General features: G+C 47.5%; 1 protein-coding gene across 2 annotated transcripts in view; it reads right to left on the bottom strand.

Moving 5' to 3' along the window:
- The window catches only part of LOC146783521 (uncharacterized), a 327,300-nt gene that overhangs the window by 251,815 nt on the left and 51,785 nt on the right, over positions 1 to 23,700 (bottom strand). For both annotated transcript variants that reach the window (XM_085633493.1, XM_085633494.1), the window contains exon 2: positions 5,489 to 5,711. In XM_085633493.1, the coding sequence (XP_085489619.1) occupies positions 5,489 to 5,710 (222 nt within the window). In that variant the 5' untranslated portion in view covers position 5,711. The remainder of the gene's footprint in view (positions 1 to 5,488; positions 5,712 to 23,700) is intronic.

The following is a 23,700-nucleotide window of genomic DNA, read 5'->3' as shown; positions in this document are numbered from 1 at the left end:
ACCTGATCTGTGCATATGAGCACAGATCAGCCATCACTTTCGTGAACAGCCAAGGGGCGCTGATAAGGACAAAGGGGAGCACGGTAAACTGAAAATGCTCATGGCCTACCATGAACCGCAGGTAACGCCGGTGGGGTGGCAGGACGGCGATGTGAAAATAAGTGTCCTGCAAGTCCAACGCTACCATCCATTCTTTCGGGTCAAGGGCAGACAAGATCTGAGCAAGCGTCAACATCTTGAACGGTTGACGTTCCTGAGATCCAAGATAGGACGCAGGCCCTAGTCCTTCTTGGGGCCCAGAAAGTAGTGGGAATAACAACCGCGACCTACTTCTGGGACAGGATCGTGCTCAATGGCTCCCTTGGCCAAAAGAGCCGTAACTTCCTGTTGGAAAAGGAAGGGTCAGGAGATCCTCCGACATGTGGTGGTATTGCAGTGGCATGGCTGGAGGGGTAGCCTTGAAGGGGCGGTAGTAGCCCCTTCAGACTATCTGCAAAACCCACCTGTCCGACGTGATGGTGCCAGTGGGGGAGGGGATGGCGAAGCCTGCTGCCCACTGGTGCTTGATGGTCCTGAAATGTCGGACTAGGAATGTTTGGAGGCTGCTGCAGAGGAGGGAGTTAGTGGACTGGCCCACCCGCTGGCACCTGGAACCACGACGATTGTTCCCACGTCCCCGGCCGTCCGAAGGTTGGGTAACTTGCTGTTGCCTGTGGCTCTGGGCAGGACATAGCAGGGCACCCCTTCCGTAGCCACGAAAGGGGCGAAAAGCGCAGCGCGGATGGAGGGGCCCAAGGACTTGGCCGTAGCTCGTGAGCCCTTGAAACGCTCTAGAACGTGGTCTGCTTTGTCGCCAAAAAGGCGATGGCCATCAAAGGGCATGTCCACCAAGGTGTTCTGGACATTCCCTGAAAAGCCAGTCGATCTCATCCAGGCGTAGCCACGGACGTTAAAATGGTGCTGCTCAGAGAGTCGGCGGTGTCCAACCCACAACAGATGGTAAACTTCGTTGCATCCCTCCCGGCGTCGACAGCTTGGAGGAGCACTGCCCGGGCCTCCTCTGGACACTGAGGCAGCACCCGCCCAACCGTATCCCACACCGAGTGGGAAACACAGCCCAAGAGACATTCAGTCTTTAACAACCACAGTCCTAAGCTGGCGGAAGAGAACATTTTCTTTCCAAGATGGTCCAGCTTCTTGGATTCCCTTTGTGGTGGAGCGGTAGGGAATGTGTTCTTGGAAGTGGAGGCTTGGACTACCAAGCTCTCCGGGGTGGGGTGTTGGAAGAGCAAAGTGGGGTCGCCTGGAGTCAGGCAACCATCCTGTCCATGGGAGCCCCGTGTTAGGCCTGGACCACTTGCCCAAAAGGATGTCGGTGAGGGCCTCATTAAATGGTAGCAAGGGCTCCGAAGAGCTCGCAGCCGGTTGAAGCACCTCTGTCAAGAGGTTAGTCCTGAACGCCACTGTAGGAAGCTCGAGGTTGAGAGCCTTGGCCGCCCTACACAACTGAGTATGACACTCCCTCCTCCGTAGCCACGGTAGGAGACAACATGCCAAGGTCAGGGGAGGTGTCCAACCCACTGGCATCCCCCAGTTCCTCTTTCCAGCCCTGTTCACTGTCCAACTGGTCAGTCAGAGGGTCACCTGACCCCTCCCAGTTGTTCTCCTCATACTCTGGGTGCCATGCTGGACGAAAAGGGACCCCAGGAGGGAACAGGGACACAAAAGCCCCTCTCCTCGTCGGGTCCGGCGTCATCCGGCTCCACGTCGTGATCCCACAGTTTCTTCTACATTCAGAGTCCTCCTCATATCCAATACGGATCAAGGCCGTTCTGGAATAATATATCCTGTGCAAAATCTTTAATTGCACTAATTTAAGCCTTGACGAGTTTGCAACCTCCCTTGGAGAGGCAAGTGCCTCCATCCAGTCTTCATCATCTAATTCTGGTAAATCTTCTGCCCATTGCTCTCTGAGTTTTATAAGGGGATCGGCTGCATGATTGATTAGCTTACGGTACATGAGTGATATTGACTTATCCGGCATATATCCGTCGAGTAATCTGTCTTCTAATGGCGTGGCCTCGGGTAACGTCGTTCCTTCTTTAAGGCATGCTTGCAGAGCATGTCTGATTTGATAATATCGAAATAATTCCAAGTCTGAAAGTTCGTATTCTCACTGTAGTGTAGAGAAATCTATCACTGTACCGTCTTTCCACATGTCTCCCAGCCGTGAGATCTGTATTAGGTCCCACTTATCAAAGCCCCTAGTAGTTCGGAGAGTTCCTAACAAGTAGCAGTTCCATATGGGGGGTAGATTGTGTGAGGTGCCCGTCCCAGCCCAGACTTTTGTTTGCTGTGTGCCAGATCGGGACCGCATTTGATGTGGGTCCAGTCAGTCTCAACCAAGCTGGTTTGGAGTAGAGAGCTCTAGCGTAGGACCCCCCTGGTAAAAGCCATCTGTCCATCCGGTATCCCGGATCGTTCTGTGGCCAGTATATCCCCTGATTAATAGCTACCAATTGCGCAGCCCAGTAGTATCTTTTAATGTCTGGGAGCCCTATTCCCCCATCGTACCAGCCGCGCACCAGTCTCGGGAATGATATTCGTGGCACTCCTCCCACCCAAAGGAGGGCCCCTTTGCTCGCTCTCAATTGCCACAAAATAGGACGCAGGGATTTGGTCTGGTGAGTTGTGTAGGACGTACAGAAAACGGAACTGCGCCATCATTTTAAATAATACAGCCCAAGCCAATAGGGACAGCGGGGGAGTCTTCTAGTGCTCTACGTCACTGTGAAGACACCGCAAAGGAGGCAGAAGGTTGCGATCGTATGATAGTCCGGGGTCCATGGTAATATATATGCCAAGGTATGTGTGTGTGTGCAGATATTTATATAGCGCAAATCACCAACCGGTCTCTAAGCGCTTGCTTAGGGAACCCGTCCTGGTATTCCCCTGTGAGATATCACAAGGTGAAAGCCAGGCATCCCGCCGCGAGGGGCCATTGTGGAGATTAAGCAAGCTATTGCCCAGAGTCGCAGAGTGTGAACCCATGAATCGAGTATGCACTGGAGCGAGAATTATCGAGTCCATGGACAATTTATGGACTCAAGACCCAGCCAAGCCGGGAATTGAACCCTGGTCCCGGGCTGACCTCTGCTTCCAGGTCTGCCTACTCTAACCAGTGAGCCACACTTCTCCACAATGTGAAACCCTGCCTTGCCTCTGCAATTGTATATCCCCTGAGCTGCTTTGGGAACATTCCCCATAGCACGTAAATTAGCGATTTTGACCAGTTAATAGTATATCCGGAGTATCTGCCAAAGGTATTGAATATATCGAGGATCCTGTTTATCGAGGCACTTGGAGATGCTAGGTATAGTAAGAGGTCATTGTCATATAGGGAGATACGATCCTCCCAATCCTCCGACTATCTCAAACTTCTAATAATCGAGTCTCTCCGGATCCAGCCGGCCAGGTGCTCCAGTGCTAGGGCAAAGAGCAGAGGAGACAGGGGGCATCCCTGTCTCATGCCTCTTCCAAGAGAAATTGTCTAAGATTTTTTGTTGTTCACTACCACTTGTGCTAATGGTTTACTGTATAAGAGTTTCACCCATCCAATGAAGCTTTGTCCAAACCCCATTTTCTCCAGCACCGTGAATAGGTAAGACCATTCGATCATATCAAAGGCCATGGTGGCATCTAAGGACATCCCCACCACATCTTCCCTTAGCGTATGTGCCCTTCCAAGAACCCCATAGAGTCGGCGAAGATTCAAAGAGGTATTTCTAGCCGGAATAAAGCTGGATTGGTCTGGGTGTACCAGTCCTGAGACTACCCTGACCAGACGTGTAGCTAGCAATTTGGCTAAAACCTTCGCCTCGGCATTTAACAATGAAATGGGTCTGTATGAAGAGCAGCGGTCTCTGGGTTTTCTGTCTTTATGAATGACCACAGCTGTAGCGATTCCCTGGTCGCGGGGGAGCTGGCCAGTCTCACGACTTTCCCCATACATAGCTTTAAGGTAAGGGGCGATTCTATCTTGCTTCAGTTTATAAAGTTTGATAGGGAGGCCATTAGGGCCCATTGCCTTTCCAGATTGTAAATCTCGAATGGCTCGTGCCACTTCGTCGTTAGTCAGCCTGCTATCTAATGAGTTACAATCATCTTCCGACAAAACTGGGAGCTCTATATCCGCCAACAGTGCCCTTGAGTCCCCAATCGAGCCTTGAGAGTGAGATTTATACATTTGACTATAATGTTTGGCAAATTCCTCTGCTATCTTCTGTGAATCAGTAATCGAATCTCCCACTTCATCTGTTAGTTCGGCCACCAGACAATTGGCATGGTCGCAGCAGTCCAGCCATGTGAGTATTTTCCCAGCTCTAGCCCTTAGTTCGTATATTCTGCCGAAGTTATCCCTGTGTAGAGATTTTGCCCCATCTTCGACTACGCTTTTATATTAGTGTTGTTTTAGATTAAGATTGTGTATCACGTCTGGGTCATCAGGTTCCTCTGGTCTTAGCAGCTCTCCTTCTAACACGCTATTATCTCCTTCTCCTGCCAGTGTAGCTTTCCTCCATGAACGTCCCATTAACTTTTCCACTACCTTTGGAAAGGTCCTCAGTACCTGCCCCTTTCTTGTCTTTTATCTGCACAGAGCCTATCTACAGCCCTCTCCTGTCAGTTCCTACTGCACTACTCACTTATTTCCTAAAGCTACACTCCGTTGCTCTGGCCCTTCTCGTTATTGACTGTCCCGTTTCACACGAACCCGCTAACAACTCTTACTGCTTCCATCGCAATGTCACACTTTAAATGTCTCTAGGGGTCATTACAATGGCACGTGGACCATCACTGCCAGCCCGCCAGATATCCTGGGCTTAGGTCTCACCGCTAGATTACTATACCGGTGATCCAAGCGCAGAGGTCGGGTGTAGGACAGTCGCCTCCAACAGGATACCACTGGGGCGGTGATTGGACTCCTATCCTTACAATGAAGGCGGTGCCTGCGCAGGTACCACAGTAGAGATTAGGATGTCCTTTTCAGACTGCCTTTCATGACAGTCCCACGGTTCAGTGGGCCTGGGGGCACATGCTGTGCCCCCCAATGCCATGCACCGAGTGCCAGGCACCACAAGTGCCTTTTTCTACTGCTCCTTGTGCTGCAGCCATTTTCCTGGGCACTTTACGGCCCAATGCATTGCAGTCTTGCCCTAATAGGGCAGGTGGGACCACCGACTTATTATCGGACGGTCACCTGCCCGATACCATGGCTGTTGGTGGCCCGATCAACCACCATCGTAATGAGGGCCTCTGTGTCATCATATGTTTAAAAGCAATACAATTTATGTATGATAGCACTGAAACAAAAATTTACAATGAGGATGCACAAGTTAGCTACACTAACCATAACACTGATACCAAAAAATTCCTTTCCCACAAATCCACATGAATAGAGCAAGGCTTCAAATGTAGTTAGATGGGTTACCTCAATGAACGAAGCAATGCTGGCCTTCTCCAGCTCGCGTTGCTTTCTCTTGCGGATCACCCGCTCATACAGCCTCGGGGTCTGATCCATTGATTTATAAAGTTCTCGGAGGGCTTGTTCTGTGTATGCTATAGACTGTTCTTCAAACTCTTCTGTGGATATCAGCTGGCAAAACGTGGCCGTGAGTGGGCATTCCTTATCGAACTCTTCCAGTGTCTCCATCCTACATTAAGAAACAGTCAACATTTCATCATCATCATACGAGTGCCTTTTAACCTGACTGAACACCAAGGGCCATCGCACTTTAAAATACGGTTTCCAACCCGAAAAATATGCACACAACCATTTCTGCATCCCAGCCCAGGACCCGCAAATACTGAATATGATCCATATTGATTGCTAGGATACTATTAACTAAAAAAAAAAAAAAAAAAAAAAAAAAAAAAAAGAAGGTCTGCTGTAGTTCTCAAATCCACATGTCTGCAATGTGATGCACAACAATATATTGATCAAAGCATCTGTTGGTTCTTGAATTGTGAGCGCTGCATTTAGCATGAAGCTTTATTTGGCAGAACTGTTTACATGTTGCATTTACTTTTAATTAAAAAGAAATACAAAATATTTAAAAAAAATAAAAAGTTGCATAAAATGAGAATACAGCCATTAAGAAAATTAAAGTGCTGTACATGCCATGAAAGCCACAAGGACTGTGGGACAACTGATTATAAAAATAAAAAAAAGGAATAAATATACAAATTGAATTTAGTGGATGAAGATGAAAACCCAGATACATTTTTTTTTAAAGCCAGGCTACCTAAAGCCTTTCAGATGGAAATAGCTGGGGGCAAGAGAATCCTTGTTGAGAACCACTTGAAGCAGCAGATCCCGGATGAAAAATGTGATTTGGTGAATTCTTAATGACAAATAAATTAAACCAGGTGTATCCGATATGGAAAAGGAGAGCTGGGGAATTATGGATTAAAATGGACAACACCTGTGCAATTAGGGGCTTTAGTAGGATGGACCTCCACTGACAGGCCATCGGTGACGGTCCGCCCGACATCCAAGGCATCAGTTCAACTACCGGATTACGATGCCGGCGGTTGGAGCAATGTCGCCTGAGGGACAAACCGCTGCCTCCGACAGGGTTCCTAATCCCTACAATGGCGACAGTGCCTGCAGTGGCACCATTGTAGGAATTACGATGTTCCTTTCCATGTCAGCCTTTCCGACATTAAAAGGCTGTCGGAAAGTTACTTTGGGGGCCCCTAGCAGGGCCCCCATTCCCCTAGGCCACCGCTGTGTGGCGGGGGTGCACATGCAGTGCCCCCCCCCAAACATCTATGCACCATGTGCCAGGCACCTAATGGTACCTGGAACAAGGTGGATAGGTGTTTAGAAACATACCCTTTACCACTGCAGCTTGGGCTGTGGCCCTTTTCTGGGCCATAGCACAAGCCGCAATGGTAAAGGCTATGTATCTCCGACAACCGTGCTGGCAGTCACAGCATAATATCAGTGGTGGAACCGCCAATTACTTGTCGGGCGGTTCCACTACCGAAACTATATCGGTTGTACGTTCGTCTGACCGGTATCGTTTTAAGGCCGTAGGTGTCAGGTTTCAAGTTTAAAAGAAGTTGATTAGACAAATAAATGGCCATATAAACACAACAGTTAAAAACACAGACCAGCATTAACAATAGTGAATACATTATTTTCATTAAGAGGTCTAAAGGAAAACTAAACACCTGTACTTGTTAGGTCATAGGTAAAATGAAAAGTTATAATATCTCCTTATTCCATATTTAAAGTAAAATTGTTTAAAATACTTAACACCTGGCTTATTAAACTTTGGGCATATGATAGGTGAAATAAATCAGCAGACATGTTATCACAAGTACATACCTCAGCGCTCGAGTCATCAAATGTTTGATAAGATCATCACGGTAGCAAATCCCAGTCGCATTATCAAGAGCTACAATAATCTGGAACTTCAATCAGATAAATGGTTATCGCCATTCATCTCTCAGACTGTACTAACATTAACAACAAGGTCTTTATACCGACACCATGGACTCTGTTAACATACATGTAACTGTCCAAAGTTACTTGTAATCGTAGATTATCCCACTCAATAAAAGATACAAAATTAGTTAGAGCACCAGAAATGGAGCCCAACTCACCTTTCCCCTGAAGTGCAAGAAGAAAATATATTTTTTGACATTGCCCAAAGATGCTTACTTTTCATAAAAGCCTGCCAGGTCAAGATGCCAAGGCCAAGCAGTGCTTGTTAAGTATGACGTTTAGCCAAGAACTGTAAACTCAGCTACTCGACTACTGAGGTCAGACTGCAAAAGGCCTAATTGTATTAAACATTTTTTTTCAAAGCATTTATAGTTTGCTTGATAACCATAACTAATTAAAAACATACTATCATATGTCATCCCAAAATTATGCTCCCATGCACACCACAAAACAAAAACTAAAAATAAAGCACAATGGTTGGCCTTCGAGTTATATGACCAGAATGCTACTGCCAAAACTCTCGACTATAAAAGCCTTCCTTAAAAACAGGATTGGATTATCAGGAAATGTGCTTAAATCCTTCCTACAGAACAGGATGCAAAGATTCATGGTCAACCAGGTTCTGTCACCGCCATCCCCTAATTCTACTGGAGTTCCGCAAGGTTCAACACTATCTCAATCACAATTTGACCTATATGTCGAACCTCTAACAGAAATTCTCCAGCATGCCAACATCTCCTATCACATATTCGCAGACAACACCCAGATTTACATCAAGATCTAGATAAGGTGTTCTTACATTGCTAGTCAAGCAACCATCTTAAACTAAATTCGCAAAAAACAGAATTCCTATTATTATCCCCCACTAAACAGCTCCTCGGATGTTAAGGAATGGCCCAAACTTATCACGGCCCTAAACTGCACCCCGGTCCTAGGTGACCCGGCCAAATTGCTAGGAATCAAACTAAATAAGAATCTAAACATGCAAACCCACATCAAATCAATGGCGAAAAGTGCCCGTTTTCACGGAGATGCCTTATAAAATTGAAACCAATGATTGGAACATCAGACCTCAAATTAGCAGATCAGTCCCAAGTCATCTAGATGATTGGATATGCCTGTACGACTTTAACAACACTGCCCAAATTCTCCACAGCACCACTAAAATCTCATCTCAGTGCGGCCGCAAGACTAATTACAGGTTCTAGAACATACAGCCACATTTCTCCATACTTGAAGGCTCTAATCTGGTAGCCATAGGAAGCCAGAATTGAGCTTATACTGGCATGTATTACTCACAAAGCACTCCACTACAAAACACCAATGTACCTAGCCCAGAAAATTGAGTTATCTGGAGGAGGCAGACCATCCAGGAATGCCAGAGACCCGATGTTGAAACATTCCATCTTTCAGAAGAAAAAAAACTTGCGACAGAGCTTTCTCCAGAGCTGCCCCCAGAATCAGGAACTCACTTCCTACAAACAATAGAAGAATCCCATACACGTTAATCTTCAAGAGGGAAGCAAAGATCTTCCTAATGAGCAATTTCCTACCATAACCAATTACTGATCATCAACATCGCCGTCAGCTGCTAGGTGTTACCTAGTCCTTTTCAGGTAGGGATTCAGCTTGCTCCAGAAGGATCCCAGAGATACCAAAACAGACCTCCCCACTGATCCTGGAGTGAATGACAATTTGCAATTTGATCAGTCAGAGGAGTTTACCTGAACAGGACAGGAACGTATATAACAGTAGACCTTGTATATCTCTATGAATACACCTAGACTGTACATTACTATACTCAATTGGTCCTACTGCTTTTATTGTCTTACCCAGGTACGAAATGTACTAATTTTTACAGTGTTTGATACTTCCTCTTTCTGTTCGGTTTGAAATGATTGATGACATGAATTGTAAAGCGCTCTGATACCCAAGGGACATGTTCACGCTAAATAAAAAATGAAATGAAAAAAAAAAAAAAAAAAAATATATATATATATATATATATATATATATATATATATATATATATATATATATATATATATATATATATATCCAACAAAAAAGGTGAGCCCCAGTGAGAGCCGCAGGTACGTGATGATTTTCGATTCTTTAATGGAAACAGCTTACGGCAGACAATTTGCACTAACATTCATCTAGTATTGGAGGAGCTTAGCGCGTGATCAAGATGGCCGCGTGAGCCTAGAGCTCCCGAGACCCTCGCTCCCTCCGGCAGATATCCTGTCTAGTATCCTGTTTTTGATGCCCGGAATATTGGAGGGGAGCCGTTGCTGAGGCGAGAGCCGTTGTCCGGATCGAAATCGCCCACCGGAGACCGAAGTTGTACTGCCTGGAAGTTTGTGGCCTACTCCCCGGAAGGTGCCCGGGACTTGCGTTGGCACAGTGCCCGTGCACTAATTGAACAACAGCGGCCACGCGAGGGGCGAGTCGTCGGAAGGAAGGTGCCCTCACTTTCACTTTCGCTTTCCTGTCTCCACCGCGCCCGGCCTGGACGTGGGTAGCGCCAGTCACTGGCTGCACGGTTGTCTACTCTGTATGGGCAAAGAGATTGTCCCCGCGGCAGATAGCGATGTCGAGTAAATCGGACGCCGAAAAACAGAAGCCCAAAAGTACCAGGCGGGGAGGCTACACCCAGACTAACAACATGGACCGCTATGCCCACCAGAAGGGGTCACCGGGCGGATCGGGACAGACACTGGAGGCCTCGAAGGACGTGTCGCCCCCCTCCGTGGAACCAACCCTGCAAGATATCATGAGGGCCATCGAGGGGATGAAGTCCTCTATCGGACAACAATTTGAGACCCTGGCGCATAAAGTGGATGCCATATCGATCGACGTCAATCTGATTCGGGCAGACCTGGGGAAAACTAATGAGCGGGTTCAGTCCTTGGACCTCAAGACTGCAGGCCTCCTGGGCGACGTCTCCGGCCTTCAGCTGGAAGTCCGTACCCTGCGGACTGCAAATGATCACTTTGCCCGACGGTTGGAAGAGTTCGAGGGCCGCGCAAGGCGCAATAACGTGCGCATTATTGGGGTCCCGGAACATTCGGAGGAACAGTCAGTGGACCTGTTTGTGGAGGACCTGGTGGTGAACCATCTGGCGCCCAAAGGCCTTAGTAAGTTTTTTACTGTTGAACGGGCCCACAGAGTTCCTGGCGGGAGGCCCAGGGTGGGGGCCCCTCCGAGGCCAATTGTCGCCAGGATCTTTAACTTCAGGGACCGTGATGCCATTTTGCAAGCATCACGGGTGTCCGGCCCGACGCTATTCCAGAACACCACTGTAAGTTTCTATCCGGACTTTACCCAGATGGTACAGAAGCAACGACAGGGCTTCCTGGCGGTCAAGAGAAGGCTACGAGAGATGGGACTGAAATATGCCATGCTCTTCCCGGCCAGGTTGCGTGTGGTGTTCGAGGAGCGGACTTTCTTTTTTGAATCACCAGACATGGTCGGAGATTGGCTGGACACATTGCCCCAAGGACGGACTAACGTGGAACGCTCCGGTGGAGCAGACGGTGGCGGCGATGAACAATGAGCCTGGACTTAAGTACCAGATCTCCGGTTCCCCCGGGAGGGTGACAGTCCGGGGGGGGTAGCGGGGGCAGTATGGGAGCTTTTTCCTCCTCTGGGGTTCTTTTTGTAGATTAGTCTTTGTATGGGGCGACAGGCACACTGCAAGTTGGGGGGCATTTTAGAGCTTACGCAGGGGTGCAGGGTGGGGGGTGGATTGGGGTTGATGTTGGGGTTGTTGTTGTTTTTGGTTATGCAAGGCGTAAGGATGCAAGCTTCTGTGACTCTAGTGCGGTTCCACGCGGGGGGGTGGTCTCCTTACATGTTGGGATGGGGGGTAGGGGCTTAAAAATACTCAGTTGGAATGTAAATGGCTTGGGGGATCGTATTAAGCGTGGGATTGTCCTGCAATTCCTGAAGCGATGTACCCCTGATATTGTCTTATTGCAAGAGACGCACTTGATTGGTAACATGTGCTATGCACTCAATAGGAAAGGCTACAAGTTTGTTGCACACTCCGGGTTTTCCTCGGGGTCTAGAGGGGCTGGAATACTCGTCAGGTCCTCCCTGCCCTTCGAGGTTGACTCCACTACTGTTGACGATAGGGGACGCTTTGCGGCTGTAGCGGGGAGGTGGGAGGGCAGGACGCTGGTCCTGGTGTCGGTTTATGTCCCTCCTGCACTGCAACCTTCCACACTTGCGGACTTAGAAAGGACTTTGTTGGATCTCCCAGAGGGAATGTTGGTGGTGGGTGGCGACTTTAATGCGGTAGGCTCCGGATTGCTTGACAGACACCCGCCAAGGAGCTCGGGGGGGGGCTCAGAAATGGCTTCCGGACTTTGTAGATACCCTTGGACTGGTTGATTGTTGGGAGACTACTGCATCCCACACAGCGGCAATACACTTTCCATTCCGGGGCGCATGGCAGTCTCTCCAGAATTGATTATGTGCTTACCCTAGCTGCACACGCCTCCTTTGTCTCTGAGGCCAGGCACATGGCACGGGGTATTTCTGACCATTCGCCGGTGTGGATCTGTATGGATGTTGGTAGAGGAATGGGGGGTAGGGTGGCCCCAATTAACCCGTGGTATCTCAGGGACCCGATGACTCGTAGTGCGGTGCTGAAGGCGGTCGATCGTTACTTCCAGGAAAATCTCGGCTCGGTCACGTCGGCTGTGTCTTTGTGGGAAGCGTTCAAAACAGTGCTTAGGGGAGAGGCCCTCTCCTTGATAGTAGCGGCCAAGCGTCGGCGAGACGCGGAGGTCGCTCAGATTGAGGCGGAGATCGCGGAATTGGAGCTGTCATTGGAGGGGGAGGTTACGGCGGCGGCGCTGCACAATTTGACCCTTAAGCAGTCGGAGTACAAGGCCCTTGTGACGGATGCGGCCAAAGCCTTGAGTAGGGAACAGCGGGGCCGTCTGTACGACGTCGGGGACAAGGCCGGGAAATTAATCGCGTGGCTGGATAAAAAGGAGCGGGTCAATCGTGTTGTGCCGGACCTCGTGACGGAGGATGGCGTCGTTGTCGCGGAGCCCGATGGCATTGTCCAGTGCTTTGCGGATTACTTCCACACGGTCTATACCTCCGTGTCGGACAGGCCAGTGGGGGATTCGTGTGAACTCCTGCGTGATCTTGCTTTGCCCTGCCTTTCCGACAGACAGGGATGATCTTGATGGCGATATCACAGTCGACGAAATCGCGGGGGCTATCCGTTCGTTACGTTCGGGCAAGGCCTCGGGCCCGAATGGCCTGCCATTCGAGTTCTACAAACTCCGGCCAGATAAGATCGCTCCGCATTTGCGAGCTATGTTCGTGGAGGCGCGGGAGACGGGATGCCTCCCACGCGACCAGCGCCTGGCAACAATCGTGGTCATACATAAAGATGGTAAGCCCAGGAACAGGTGCAGCTCATATAGGCCGATCTCGCTCCTTAATGCCGAGCCGAAGATCCTCGCTAAAATCCTCGCTAACCGTTTGGTCAGGGTGATCGGTGATCTGATCCATCCTGACCAATCCGGATTCATCCCGCATCGTAACACCGCGTTGAACCTTAGGCGCATCCACGGAGTGATCGCAAGGGTGGGGACGCTGCGGGAGCCGGCCGTTGTGGCAGCGCTCGACGAAACGATGGCTTTCGATACGGTAGAGTGGGAATACCTGTGGGCTGCGCTTGCGAAATTCGGCTTTGGGCCCGGATTTATGGGCTGGGTGAGACTATTATATGAAGAGCCTCTCGCTCAAGTCGCGGTCAACGGTAGGGCATCCCGCCCTTTCGGGCTGGGGAGAGGTACCAGGCAGGGCTGTCCTTTGTCGCCGCTGTTGTTTGCTCTTGCTCTCGAGCCGCTGGCGGCCTGGATACGATGGCACCCGGAGGTGAGGGGGCTTCGCTGGTCACCTGACCACGAGGACCGCATCTCCCTCTATGCCGATGATATCCTGCTTTATCTCGCTTCACCCCGGAAGTCCCTCATAGTTATCTGCGGCATTTTGACTTCCTTCGGGAGGAATTCGGGACTAACCATTAACTGGGGGAAGTCATATCTGTATGCCTTGTGTGGAGACGTCCCGGTTCCCCCGCGGAATTGCCCGATCCAGATCGCCCGGGAGGGTTTCATGTATCTTGGGATTTATATCTCCACCGACCCAACGGTACGGTATGAGAGGAACCTGGTCCCTCCGCTGGCGCGCTTGCGGCGAGATGTAGCGGGCTGGCGGCGGCTGCCGCTTTCCCTCCTTGGCCGAGCTGTGCTATTCAAAATGATGTCTCTTCCCCGTTTTCTCTATGTCCTGCAGAACACCCAGGAGCTGGTTCCGGCCAGCTACTTTCGGGAGGTCGAGAGTCTCCAGCGCTCGCTGCTGTGGGACGGCCGTCCACGTATAGCGATAGCAAAACTAACTCTTCCTTGGTACGATGGGGGTATCGCGCTTCCCGACATCAGAAGATACTATTGGGCCTCCCAGCTGAGTGCGATCAACCATGGAGTCTACGGCCCGGCGCTTAGCCCCGGCTTTGCTATGGACCGGTGGTTGCTGCGTGGGGGTGGCTACTATAGAGCACTTTACTCGAGGCCCCCGGCTGGGTCCCTCACGGGGCCGACCGGGGTGGCGGTGAATGTGTGGAAGACAGTCACGAACTCGTTGGGCTGGAAAGATAGGCTCACCCTCGCCACTCCGTTGTATGACTCAGATATGCTGGGGAAACTTTGGCACTCTAAGGGATTCGAGAAATGGGATCTGATTGGCATCTCCAGGGTGGGCGACCTGCTGGCCAAGGGGCGGATTAAGTCGTTTGACGAACTACGGACGGAATATGCGCTGGAGGGCACGGAATATTTCCGGTATGCGCAGGTGCGCCATGCGCTGCGGTCGGTGCTCGTTGAGGGGGAGAGGGTGCCCGAGTCCTCTCCCTTGGAGGACCGGATCCTGGACGGCCATATGCCGGAGAGCACAATCTCCCTAATTTACAAAAAGCTTGTGAATGTCCGGACCGACCTCCTCATGGGGGTTCGGGATCAGTGGACTAGGGACGGCCTTGAGCTGGACGATGAAGATTGGCAATACGCCGTCTCCTCTCCTAAGGAGGTCGCGATCCCCGCCAGACTACGGCTGGTCCAGCTTAAGATACTGCACAGAGTCTACGTCACTGGGCCCCGGCTGGTTCATATGGGCTTTTCCGAGGATGGGTTATGTAAGAGGGGCTGCGGGATGGTGGGCACCTTTTTACATATCATATGGGAGTGTGGTGTGATTGCGGACTTTTGGAAGCGGATTCACGTGGTGATGCAGTAGGTCATGGGTATAGTACTGCACCCAGAGGCGCGGCGCTGTCTTTTGAATGTGTGGGGTCCTACGGATTATGACGCAGCGCAGACTCAATGGGTGACCCTAGGCAATATGGTGGCTAAGCGAGATATAGCACGACTGTGGGGATCCCATAGCCCGCCCACCCTGGATGCATGGAAGGACAACATGGACTGGAGCATGTTTCGGGAGAAAACGGTGTATAGTGCACGGGGGAGGCCTAAGAAATGGCGTAAGGTATGGGGAAGTTGGAACCAATATAGGGGAGGCATATGTCTGCCTCCTGCCATTGAACCGCCAGAGGAGCAACTTTCCCCCTAGCCTCACTTCCGACTTGGGTTTTTCTGATGCACCTCCGTTAGATTGTTAATGCCTCTGCTCTCCCTCATCCTCCCGGTCGGTGGTTTGATTTGATGTTGGAAATGGGGCCGCGCCCCCGCTGGAAACTGGCACGACTTTGTGGTGTATACTGCCTTGCTTGTTGTGTTTATTGTAGGTAGTTTTCAAAAATGAGACCTTTGTCATTCTCCTGCATTAGAGCCATGGAGGACTTCACGTGTTGATTGTTTAGCTGCCGAACCTCCGGGATGTCGGCTGAATAGCTGTGTATCTGATTTATGCGAATAAAGGTTTTTAAAAAAAAAAAAATTTAAAAAAAAAAAAAATCCATCTAGTATTGAGCCCTCCAGACACATTTCTGAAACCAAAGTTCCCTTCATCAGTGGCATGGCTCCCTGCTACATCGAGCACAGTCCTGCACCAAATATTTAAAGGAACCTGCCTCAGTGGGCGTGGCCATCACCATGGCCTTCTGGTCCTCGTAGTGTCAGGGTATAACACCTCAAGTGAGTTTAGTTCGATGTGCAGAAAAAATAAAATCAATAGTACTTCCCAAGTGGGTTGACAAACTGTAGGCTTCTGTGTCTGCCGCTTTTCGCTAGCTGCTTTCTCGAACATTGCCTCGAGTTGATGAAGCCAGCCTGACTCCATCCCGGGCCTCGCTTTCATGAGGTGGGCTCTCTCGCGGCTGAGACCCTGTCACCTTTTTTGTTGGATATAATGCGGCTGGAGCTCAGCCGCGAGAGAGCCCACCTCATGAAAGCGAGGCCCGGGATGGAGTCAGGCTGGCTTCATCAACTTCACGGGAGGCAATGTTCGAGAAAGCAGCTGGCGAAAAGCGGCAGACACAGAAGCCTACAGTATATATATATATTTACACACACACACACACATACATATATATACATACACACACACAACACACAAAGCGTAAGGGAGAACATTTTGTTTTGATGTTTTAAGCTGCAGCCTTAACAAAAAGGCTCCATTAGATACCATTAAATCTTCACCTGACATCCATTGCCACGAGTGCTCCCCCTCTCACAATGTCCTAATACCCGTTCCCTGCGAAGTTACGTTTAACTAAAATTCCAAGATACTTATACTGGGACACAACTTTCAATTTAACAACCTCCAAAATCCATGTAAAGAATGTTTCTTCCTACTAAAAATGTGAATTTTCATAGTGCTCGTTATTGAACAATTTGTTTTATAGTAGTAACCAACGTCATTAATTTGACATGTGAAACCTACTGCAGCACTTTCTAATTAGATAATGTGGTCTACATATTAAAGTACTTATTCAGAACCTCAGGTGAAAATGAACAGACACTCAACAAGGCCAGTAGAAGATCAGCAAAAGAAATAGCACAAACAAGAGAGGCACTAAACCACAGCCTTGTTTAAGTTCATAAAACATTTCTATGTTATCAAACCAGTATCATCCGTACCAAGCATAACTCTTGCTGATGTAAACAGCAGTTAAATTAAACTTAACAAGGTGTGCCTAATTTTCATTCGAACAAACTTGGACCATCGAAACCTATGTTTCACCGAGCCGAATGCTACCCAGAAATCTACAAAGCAGGTAAACAACTTACCAGCAAAAGTCAATATTCGAGCAACATGCCAGAGAGAAAAGACTCCGAGAAGAGTATTCATATCAGGGCGAAAGCCAGGCAGGTCCATCTGTATCAAGTTTAATTGATCAACTAACACACAGCATGCAAGAACAACTTTAGAAAAAATATCTTAGAAGATTTAAGCAAGAGAAAATTAATCTGTACTGAGCAGCATTCTTTCCATTACCCTTTAAAAAAATGTGTTTAATCAGTGACCTGATCCAGGGTGGACACTCAACAGTTGTTTATGAATTGTATTAAACTGACTGGGTCAGATTTGTAATTTTATTAATAAAACCTCATTATAAAAATGTTGATTATTCTGTGCAGAGGTAAGGTCTTCCAAGAAAGATGAAAATACTTGCTGAGATATTCTCAAATCCATATCCTGTCTGACTTGCCCAAGATCCAGTGCATTCAGGGACCAAATGATCCATCAATCACCATGTGCTGTAGCTGCTTTCAGTCATTAGAAGTTGCAAATCGTTTTGTTTATTATGTGAAGTGTACAGCTTGGACTGCACCTTACATTTTTTCCAGGTTTCCGATGTTGTTCAATCCTAGAATATCCCCAGGTTATTTTAGTAATATAATTTGTGCTATCCATTTGATTATTATTAAATGGGGGAGGGGGGGCAGTCAACTTTCATGTTGTATTTGATTTTAGTTTTCCTGTAAACTGTTAAGTGCCTGCTCATTTAATGAAGTAGATGAATCTGTGAAGCAAAGTTAACAATATAGAACACTTATAGGGAAATGGTCACTGGCAAAGGTATAACCTGAAAAGTTTGACATTAAACTCCCAAAGCTCCATTTGGGTATATTCTAAAATTAACAGTAGCTGTACTATTACAAATACTGCTATTTTTATAACACCTGGTGCCAATATGGTGCTCCTATTTCTGAAAGTAGTGCACCATGTAATATTACCAGAACTAGTACTTTACAAGCCCTTATGGCAACTTGTACTGTTACGATTGTTCCTGGCACCACTAAAACTAATAAAAGTACCTTTAATGCTATAACTAGACCTCAATCTACCACTATATCAACTGTTTCTAGTATATGGTAGTTCTATAACACAAACGTAGAAAAGAGGCAGCACAGTGCCGTATATGGTCGAAGATGAGCATACAGTTAACAATAGGAGAGGAAAATGGGTTGTGGACAGTTACTGCATTGTGATGTAGTGTTCTTTAAAGAGGAGAGTCTTCAACACTTTCTCAAATTGGATCAGCTTTCGGGGAGTCCTGGTGGATAAGGGGATGTTGTTTCAGGCCCCAGATGCATAGACAGTAGTGTAAAGAAAGATAAAAACAAGACTGCATCTCTTTTCTTAGTCTTCAGTCTGATGGTGTCCTCACTGCAGGTGTGCTTAGAACCGCCAAAAATGGTAACCTGGTCTGCAAGTGTTATTTCTCATGCTAAAATAACTGTTACTAAAGATACATCTAAAACTGGAATCAGCCAACACATGATCTCTCATCCTAGTTTTTACAATTATCTTAAATTTAACTTATTATGAAATAGTAAATATGAATAATTAAATAGATGTTCACTTTAACCTATCAACCTGACTCTGAATGTAATGTGAGCTTTTACTTGAGGAGTACACCAAATACTTCACCAACTGGATAAGCAAGCCCCGCTCTTGATCACAGAAGCATACCACACTCGCTTAGCAGTCCCAACAGTTATGTTATATGAATTTGTTACGTGGACGGCTACTCGTGAATGTCCCGGCGCGAGACCATAGGGGTGAGGCAAAGGACTTCAAGTGAATAAGATGTTTTTTTTTTTTTTAATGCAACTGGATCCTGGATGGAGCGTAGGACCAGAGGAAGAGCATTCCATGCAACCGTTGCTTTAACTGAGAAGGAGCTGCCCCCCATCCTCTGGCGCTTGAAACATGGGACTTGGGCAAGGCATAGGGACGAAGATCGCAAAGAGAGCGCAGGAGCATAGAAGGAAACACGCCTCTGCAAGTAGAGGGCCACACCCATGGAGCGCGCGGTGGGCCATAATCAGTCATTTGAATTTCACTCTGGCTGCTAAGGGCAGCCAGTGGTATAAGCGCAACTGGTTATGGACACTGTCCCTGGCTGACAGACCGGATAACAGTCTGGCTGCAGTGTTCTGGACCACCTGTAACTTCATTAACAGGTAGCCCGGAATGCCAGCAAAGAGCATTGGCATAATCCAGACGAGACAAGATCAGCGCGCATGTGATGGTTTGTCTAGCCGCAGCAGGCAGGACGGAAAAAAAAATCTTCTAAAGGATTTAAGCAAGCAGAAGCAGCCACCAGCCAGATTCTTAATATGTGATACAAAGGACAGTTCTTTGTCAAACCAAACCCCAAGATTTTTTGCTGGCTTCCCAGTAGAGGTCGGACGCGGGTACTCGGAAGGCCAGAGCTGCTCTCTGAAGTTCGACGTAAATGTGCCAAATAGCAGAATCTCCGATTTCCCTTCGCTGCACCTAAGCTGTGCATTCGCCAGCCATTTAAAGATTGATGAAAGGCAGTGTTGGACCTGAGATACAGAGTCCACCCCTTTGGCCCAGGTGTAGAGCAGCTGCGTGTCATCCGCATAGGCCATCACCTTAGCCCCCAGCTCCACTGCTAGATATATCAGAGGAGTCACATAGATATTAAATAGGAGGGGACTAAGGGAAGAACCCTGCGGGACACCCATTGTGACCAGCTGAGGGCAGGAGGAAGGTAGAATCCAAATCTGCTCGGACCGCCCTTCCAGAAAGGATCTACTATTCTCTTATGAGGCTTCCAAAATCCACTTTGTCACATGTTTCTTAACAGAAGATGTGCCAAACCAAATTTCAAAGACTAAACATGAATCTTACGTTTCAACATACTTGTTATCATTGACCCCTACTAAGCAGGAACAACAAAAGACAGGACCTCTCAAACCATTGCCTTTCAGCCTGTCATAGCGACAAATATCTCACTGGCTTTCACTATAAAGGAAGTATGCACCTGATCTCGATGAAGAAGGGACCACCATCCTATTTACTTCAAGCTCCAATGAAACGAGCACTGTTAATGCTGCTGACTTAGTCATAGTAATCCTAGTAACACCCATCACCTTTCTTTAGAATGGCTTTACTTGCCTTGGGAAGTGTGTGTTGCTGCTGAAACATGCCAACATCACAACCATGTTGAAGAAAAACATGGAGATCAGTACAAACAAATCAATTGAGACTAATTTCTGATCTTCACTAAGCACCCATGGTCCTTGTCAAGGAACGGCTAGCCTTCATATGAATGCAGTTTTAAACAACTATGTTCAAGGGACAAATGCCAGGTCTCTGCACTAATACTACTAGGCCTTTCAGAAGACTTCAACACAATCAGCCACAACATATTCCTCAAAGATCTTTCTGAACAAGTTGAGGTGGGAAGAAAAATTCACATCATTCCAGGAGAACAGGATCCATAGGTCATGATCAGCTTCTTTATCTCCAAAATATCCACCATCTACAAATTATTGTCATCCCTGAGCTACTTCAAGTTATGGTGTGATGCATGTTCAGGAACGAATGCAACAGAAAACACTGGCCCTCATAGCAAAATTTTCAAAAATCCTCATTTGATTGAATTGGTGCGCCAAGTTGCTCATGAGCCTGGCATTTGACAGTTTATAGCCCCATGCATATTTTACAAGGAAAAACATTGTGAAATGTGCATGGGGAAAAGGACCTGGAATAAGAGGAGATATGGAGAATTATTGTGTGTAAACACAGATTACCACTACCGCACCTTTCATAACAATGACTACTTTGCCTCAACATGACAGGGACTACCTCAGTGTCCTCCGGGCCTCATTGTTTTCCCATTAAGCAAGCCACAATTACTTGGTTTTCAGCTTAAAAATCAATTCAATCAGCCCAAAAAGTACAAAACATCTTTTTACTGTTCAAATCTAAACCGATTCATCTCTCAAGTCCAAATTTCTACCAGGAACACCTTCGCTGTATGGGACTTTCCCTTGTAACTCGCCTTCATGCTTTCAACCCTGTCCATGCAGATGCAACATCAGTCTAGACTATTGCAATGGCACTTATACAGATCTCCCAGGTAGGACGACCCACAGACTTCAATGCTGTGCTGTCCTCATCACCTGCAGACATCAATTGGAAGACATCATCCAAACAACTTTACACTGGATATCACTCAAGGAACTATCCCACTGAAAAACATTGGACTTGAACTTGCTACACCTAATTGAAGGATACCAAACTACCTCAATGCAGTCCCTCTGCACTCACAAGCCATCGACTGAAGACTTGTGATCTATGAATTCACGACCATCTGTTCTGCGGAGGTAGAGACTAGCAAATAAATCCCTCTCGTTGTTAGAACAGGGAATGAAACAGACAGGTTCTACCTTTTCTGATTTGAGCTGCATTACTAATATTTGTTGCAAAGTTATAGCAAATGAAGCCACTCAGCATGATGTATGCAACTCGAAGCTTAGCATCTTGAGTAAGAGCAATTGTATTTCTTAAGTGCAACTGCCACTCCCTGAGGAGCATCCTGGCGCTAAGCAGTAATGAATGTGGCAGTGTAACCTTAGTCAAACTTGATCAGTCTTGAGGGAGTCTTGAGCTGCCGTTTAAAAATCTTTTCTGAATCCGTAAATCTTAGCTCCTTGAGAAGTAGGTTCCAGACCCTGGTGTCCAGAACTGTGAAGGATTTTCCTCTCAGGGTTTTTAGTCTGCTTTACCCTGACCATATCTCTCAATCCTGCTCCCTCACTAGGCCATCCTATTAAGCATTCAGAGGCCAAGAGTATGACAATTGTACCCAACAGTGTTTGCTTCCTCTAAGACTGCCATCTCAGGGGTATGGAACCTCAGGTAGTGTGAGCTTTTTTCATCAATGCTCCCTCCGCGTTATAGCTTTCCCGGTTGTGTCAGTTCCTAAATGAGTGACTTTTCAGCGGGATAGCACAACAGCAATGTGAGCTTTTTCATCAATGCATTCTCAGTGCTGCAGGACTCCAGTAGTTGTAGATACAAAGAGCCAGGTATGGTTAGTACTAGCCGTATATTTAAATTCATTCATTCTAACAGGCAGGGGAATAACGGTCCATTCTATACTTTCAGATTGGGACCAGCCTCGAGCCATATGCAGAACAGTGTGTTAAAAGAGAAAAAAAAAAAACATTAGTGGGATTGTCCTTCAGCAGTGCCTCACCCGTGAAGCAGTTAACACACAAAAGGTGAAGGAAGGATGCTTGCAATAAGTCTAACGACTGGCAATCGCTTGGGGGAGCATTCCAACTGATCGTTCTTTTACCCACCATGCCACCAAAGATTACACCCAGCCATATGCGAATCAGTCTTGACCCTGCTCCATCCGGACAGTCCAACTGAACTGCCGAGTCATATCCTCCCTGAACTGTAACATAAGCAACCCAAGACCTATTTTGCTCTGATTGGGGCCTCATCAGTCGGGTGTAGCTTTGTTTCAGTGGCACAGTGAGCAAGGGCCCTACATCTGGACATATACTTGGCCACTTAGGCCGTTGCATTAAATGCACAAAAGGTGATGGGATGATGCTTGTATTAACTCTAACCACTGAAAATTGCTTGGAGTAGCATTTCAACCCACAGTTATTTTGCCTACCATGCCACCTCAGATTGGACCCTGCAATATGCATATCAGTCTTGCCCCAGCTCCAATGGGAACAGTTTAGCTGAATTGTCAAGAAAGGACCACTCTGAACCAGAACACAAGCAAACCAAGACTGGTTTCAGCCCAAATGAGGCTCTTCTGCCAGCTCTAGCTTGTTTCCGATGGCACAGTGAGCAAGGGACTCGCATCGGAGAATACCCTTGGCCACTTAGGGTGCTGCATCAAGTACACAAAAGGTAACAGGAGAATGCTTGCATGTGGAGCAGGACCACCGAAGTGTGACTTTCTCCAACAGTGCCTTCTCACTGCTGAAGGATGCAGGTAATATTAGCCCGCTCCAACAATACCAGCTTGGTGCTAAAAAACACACACCAGCAGTATAAGCTTTCTCCAACAGCGCCTTTCAAGTACTCAAACTCCAAGTTATAATAGTTTTTTCCTTAGGGGGTACAGCCTCTACACTACTAGCATACTAGCCTTTCTAGGTCTATTGACTTTTTATACTGGTTTTTCGTCTCTATAGATTACTTTATCTGGAGTGGAACACATCCTCAAAAGTACCACCAGGCACTCTACCAAACCGCTGGGTGGTGCTCACATTGGTAAGGAGGTCAGCTTATTCACCTCCGACATGCACCCTACACACCTGGGGTACTGCACTTTGTTCGTTACTCATGGTTTTTGTTGAATTGTCAACATAAACGTACACCTTTCATTTCACGGGTGTACCTTTCTGGGTTCCTGTGCTTTTTCCCCGAAACCTCATTTTTTCTTCGAGATTCACAGCTCTTCTCGTGGTTTCCTCTTGTTTTCTTGAGTCTTTTTCTGCTTGTGTTTCAATATTGGTTTCATGATTGAGTATACTGGCCTAGATGCAGATGTGTCCAGTGTTCTGCTTAAACCACCCTGCTTTTGGACCAGTGGTTGATTGTTACCTTGTCTAGGTTATCACAATGCATTCACGAGAACGTTTTTGTATATACTAGATATCACTGATACATGTACACTGATGTAAACATGTTACATTTGCAGCCCTGATGAAGCCCTGTTCAGGGAGAAACACATTGACTGTGTGCGCACTTGGTTGAAACCATTAAAGAAGTAATCATTATCGAAGACTCAAGAATATTTCTTTGACTACTTAACTGCTTTTCGGTTGCCTCTTTGTCTTATGTTCTGTAATGTAATCCTGGCTGATTTCGGACGTCACAAGGACCTGTGCACTGCTTTGCCC

This window comes from Triturus cristatus, chromosome 11 (genome assembly GCF_964204655.1).
Source record: "Triturus cristatus chromosome 11, aTriCri1.1, whole genome shotgun sequence".
Classification (NCBI taxonomy): Eukaryota; Metazoa; Chordata; class Amphibia; order Caudata; family Salamandridae; genus Triturus; species Triturus cristatus.
The sequence above is the reverse complement of the archived record's forward strand: the minus strand, read 5'-3'. Positions and strand labels throughout refer to the sequence as shown.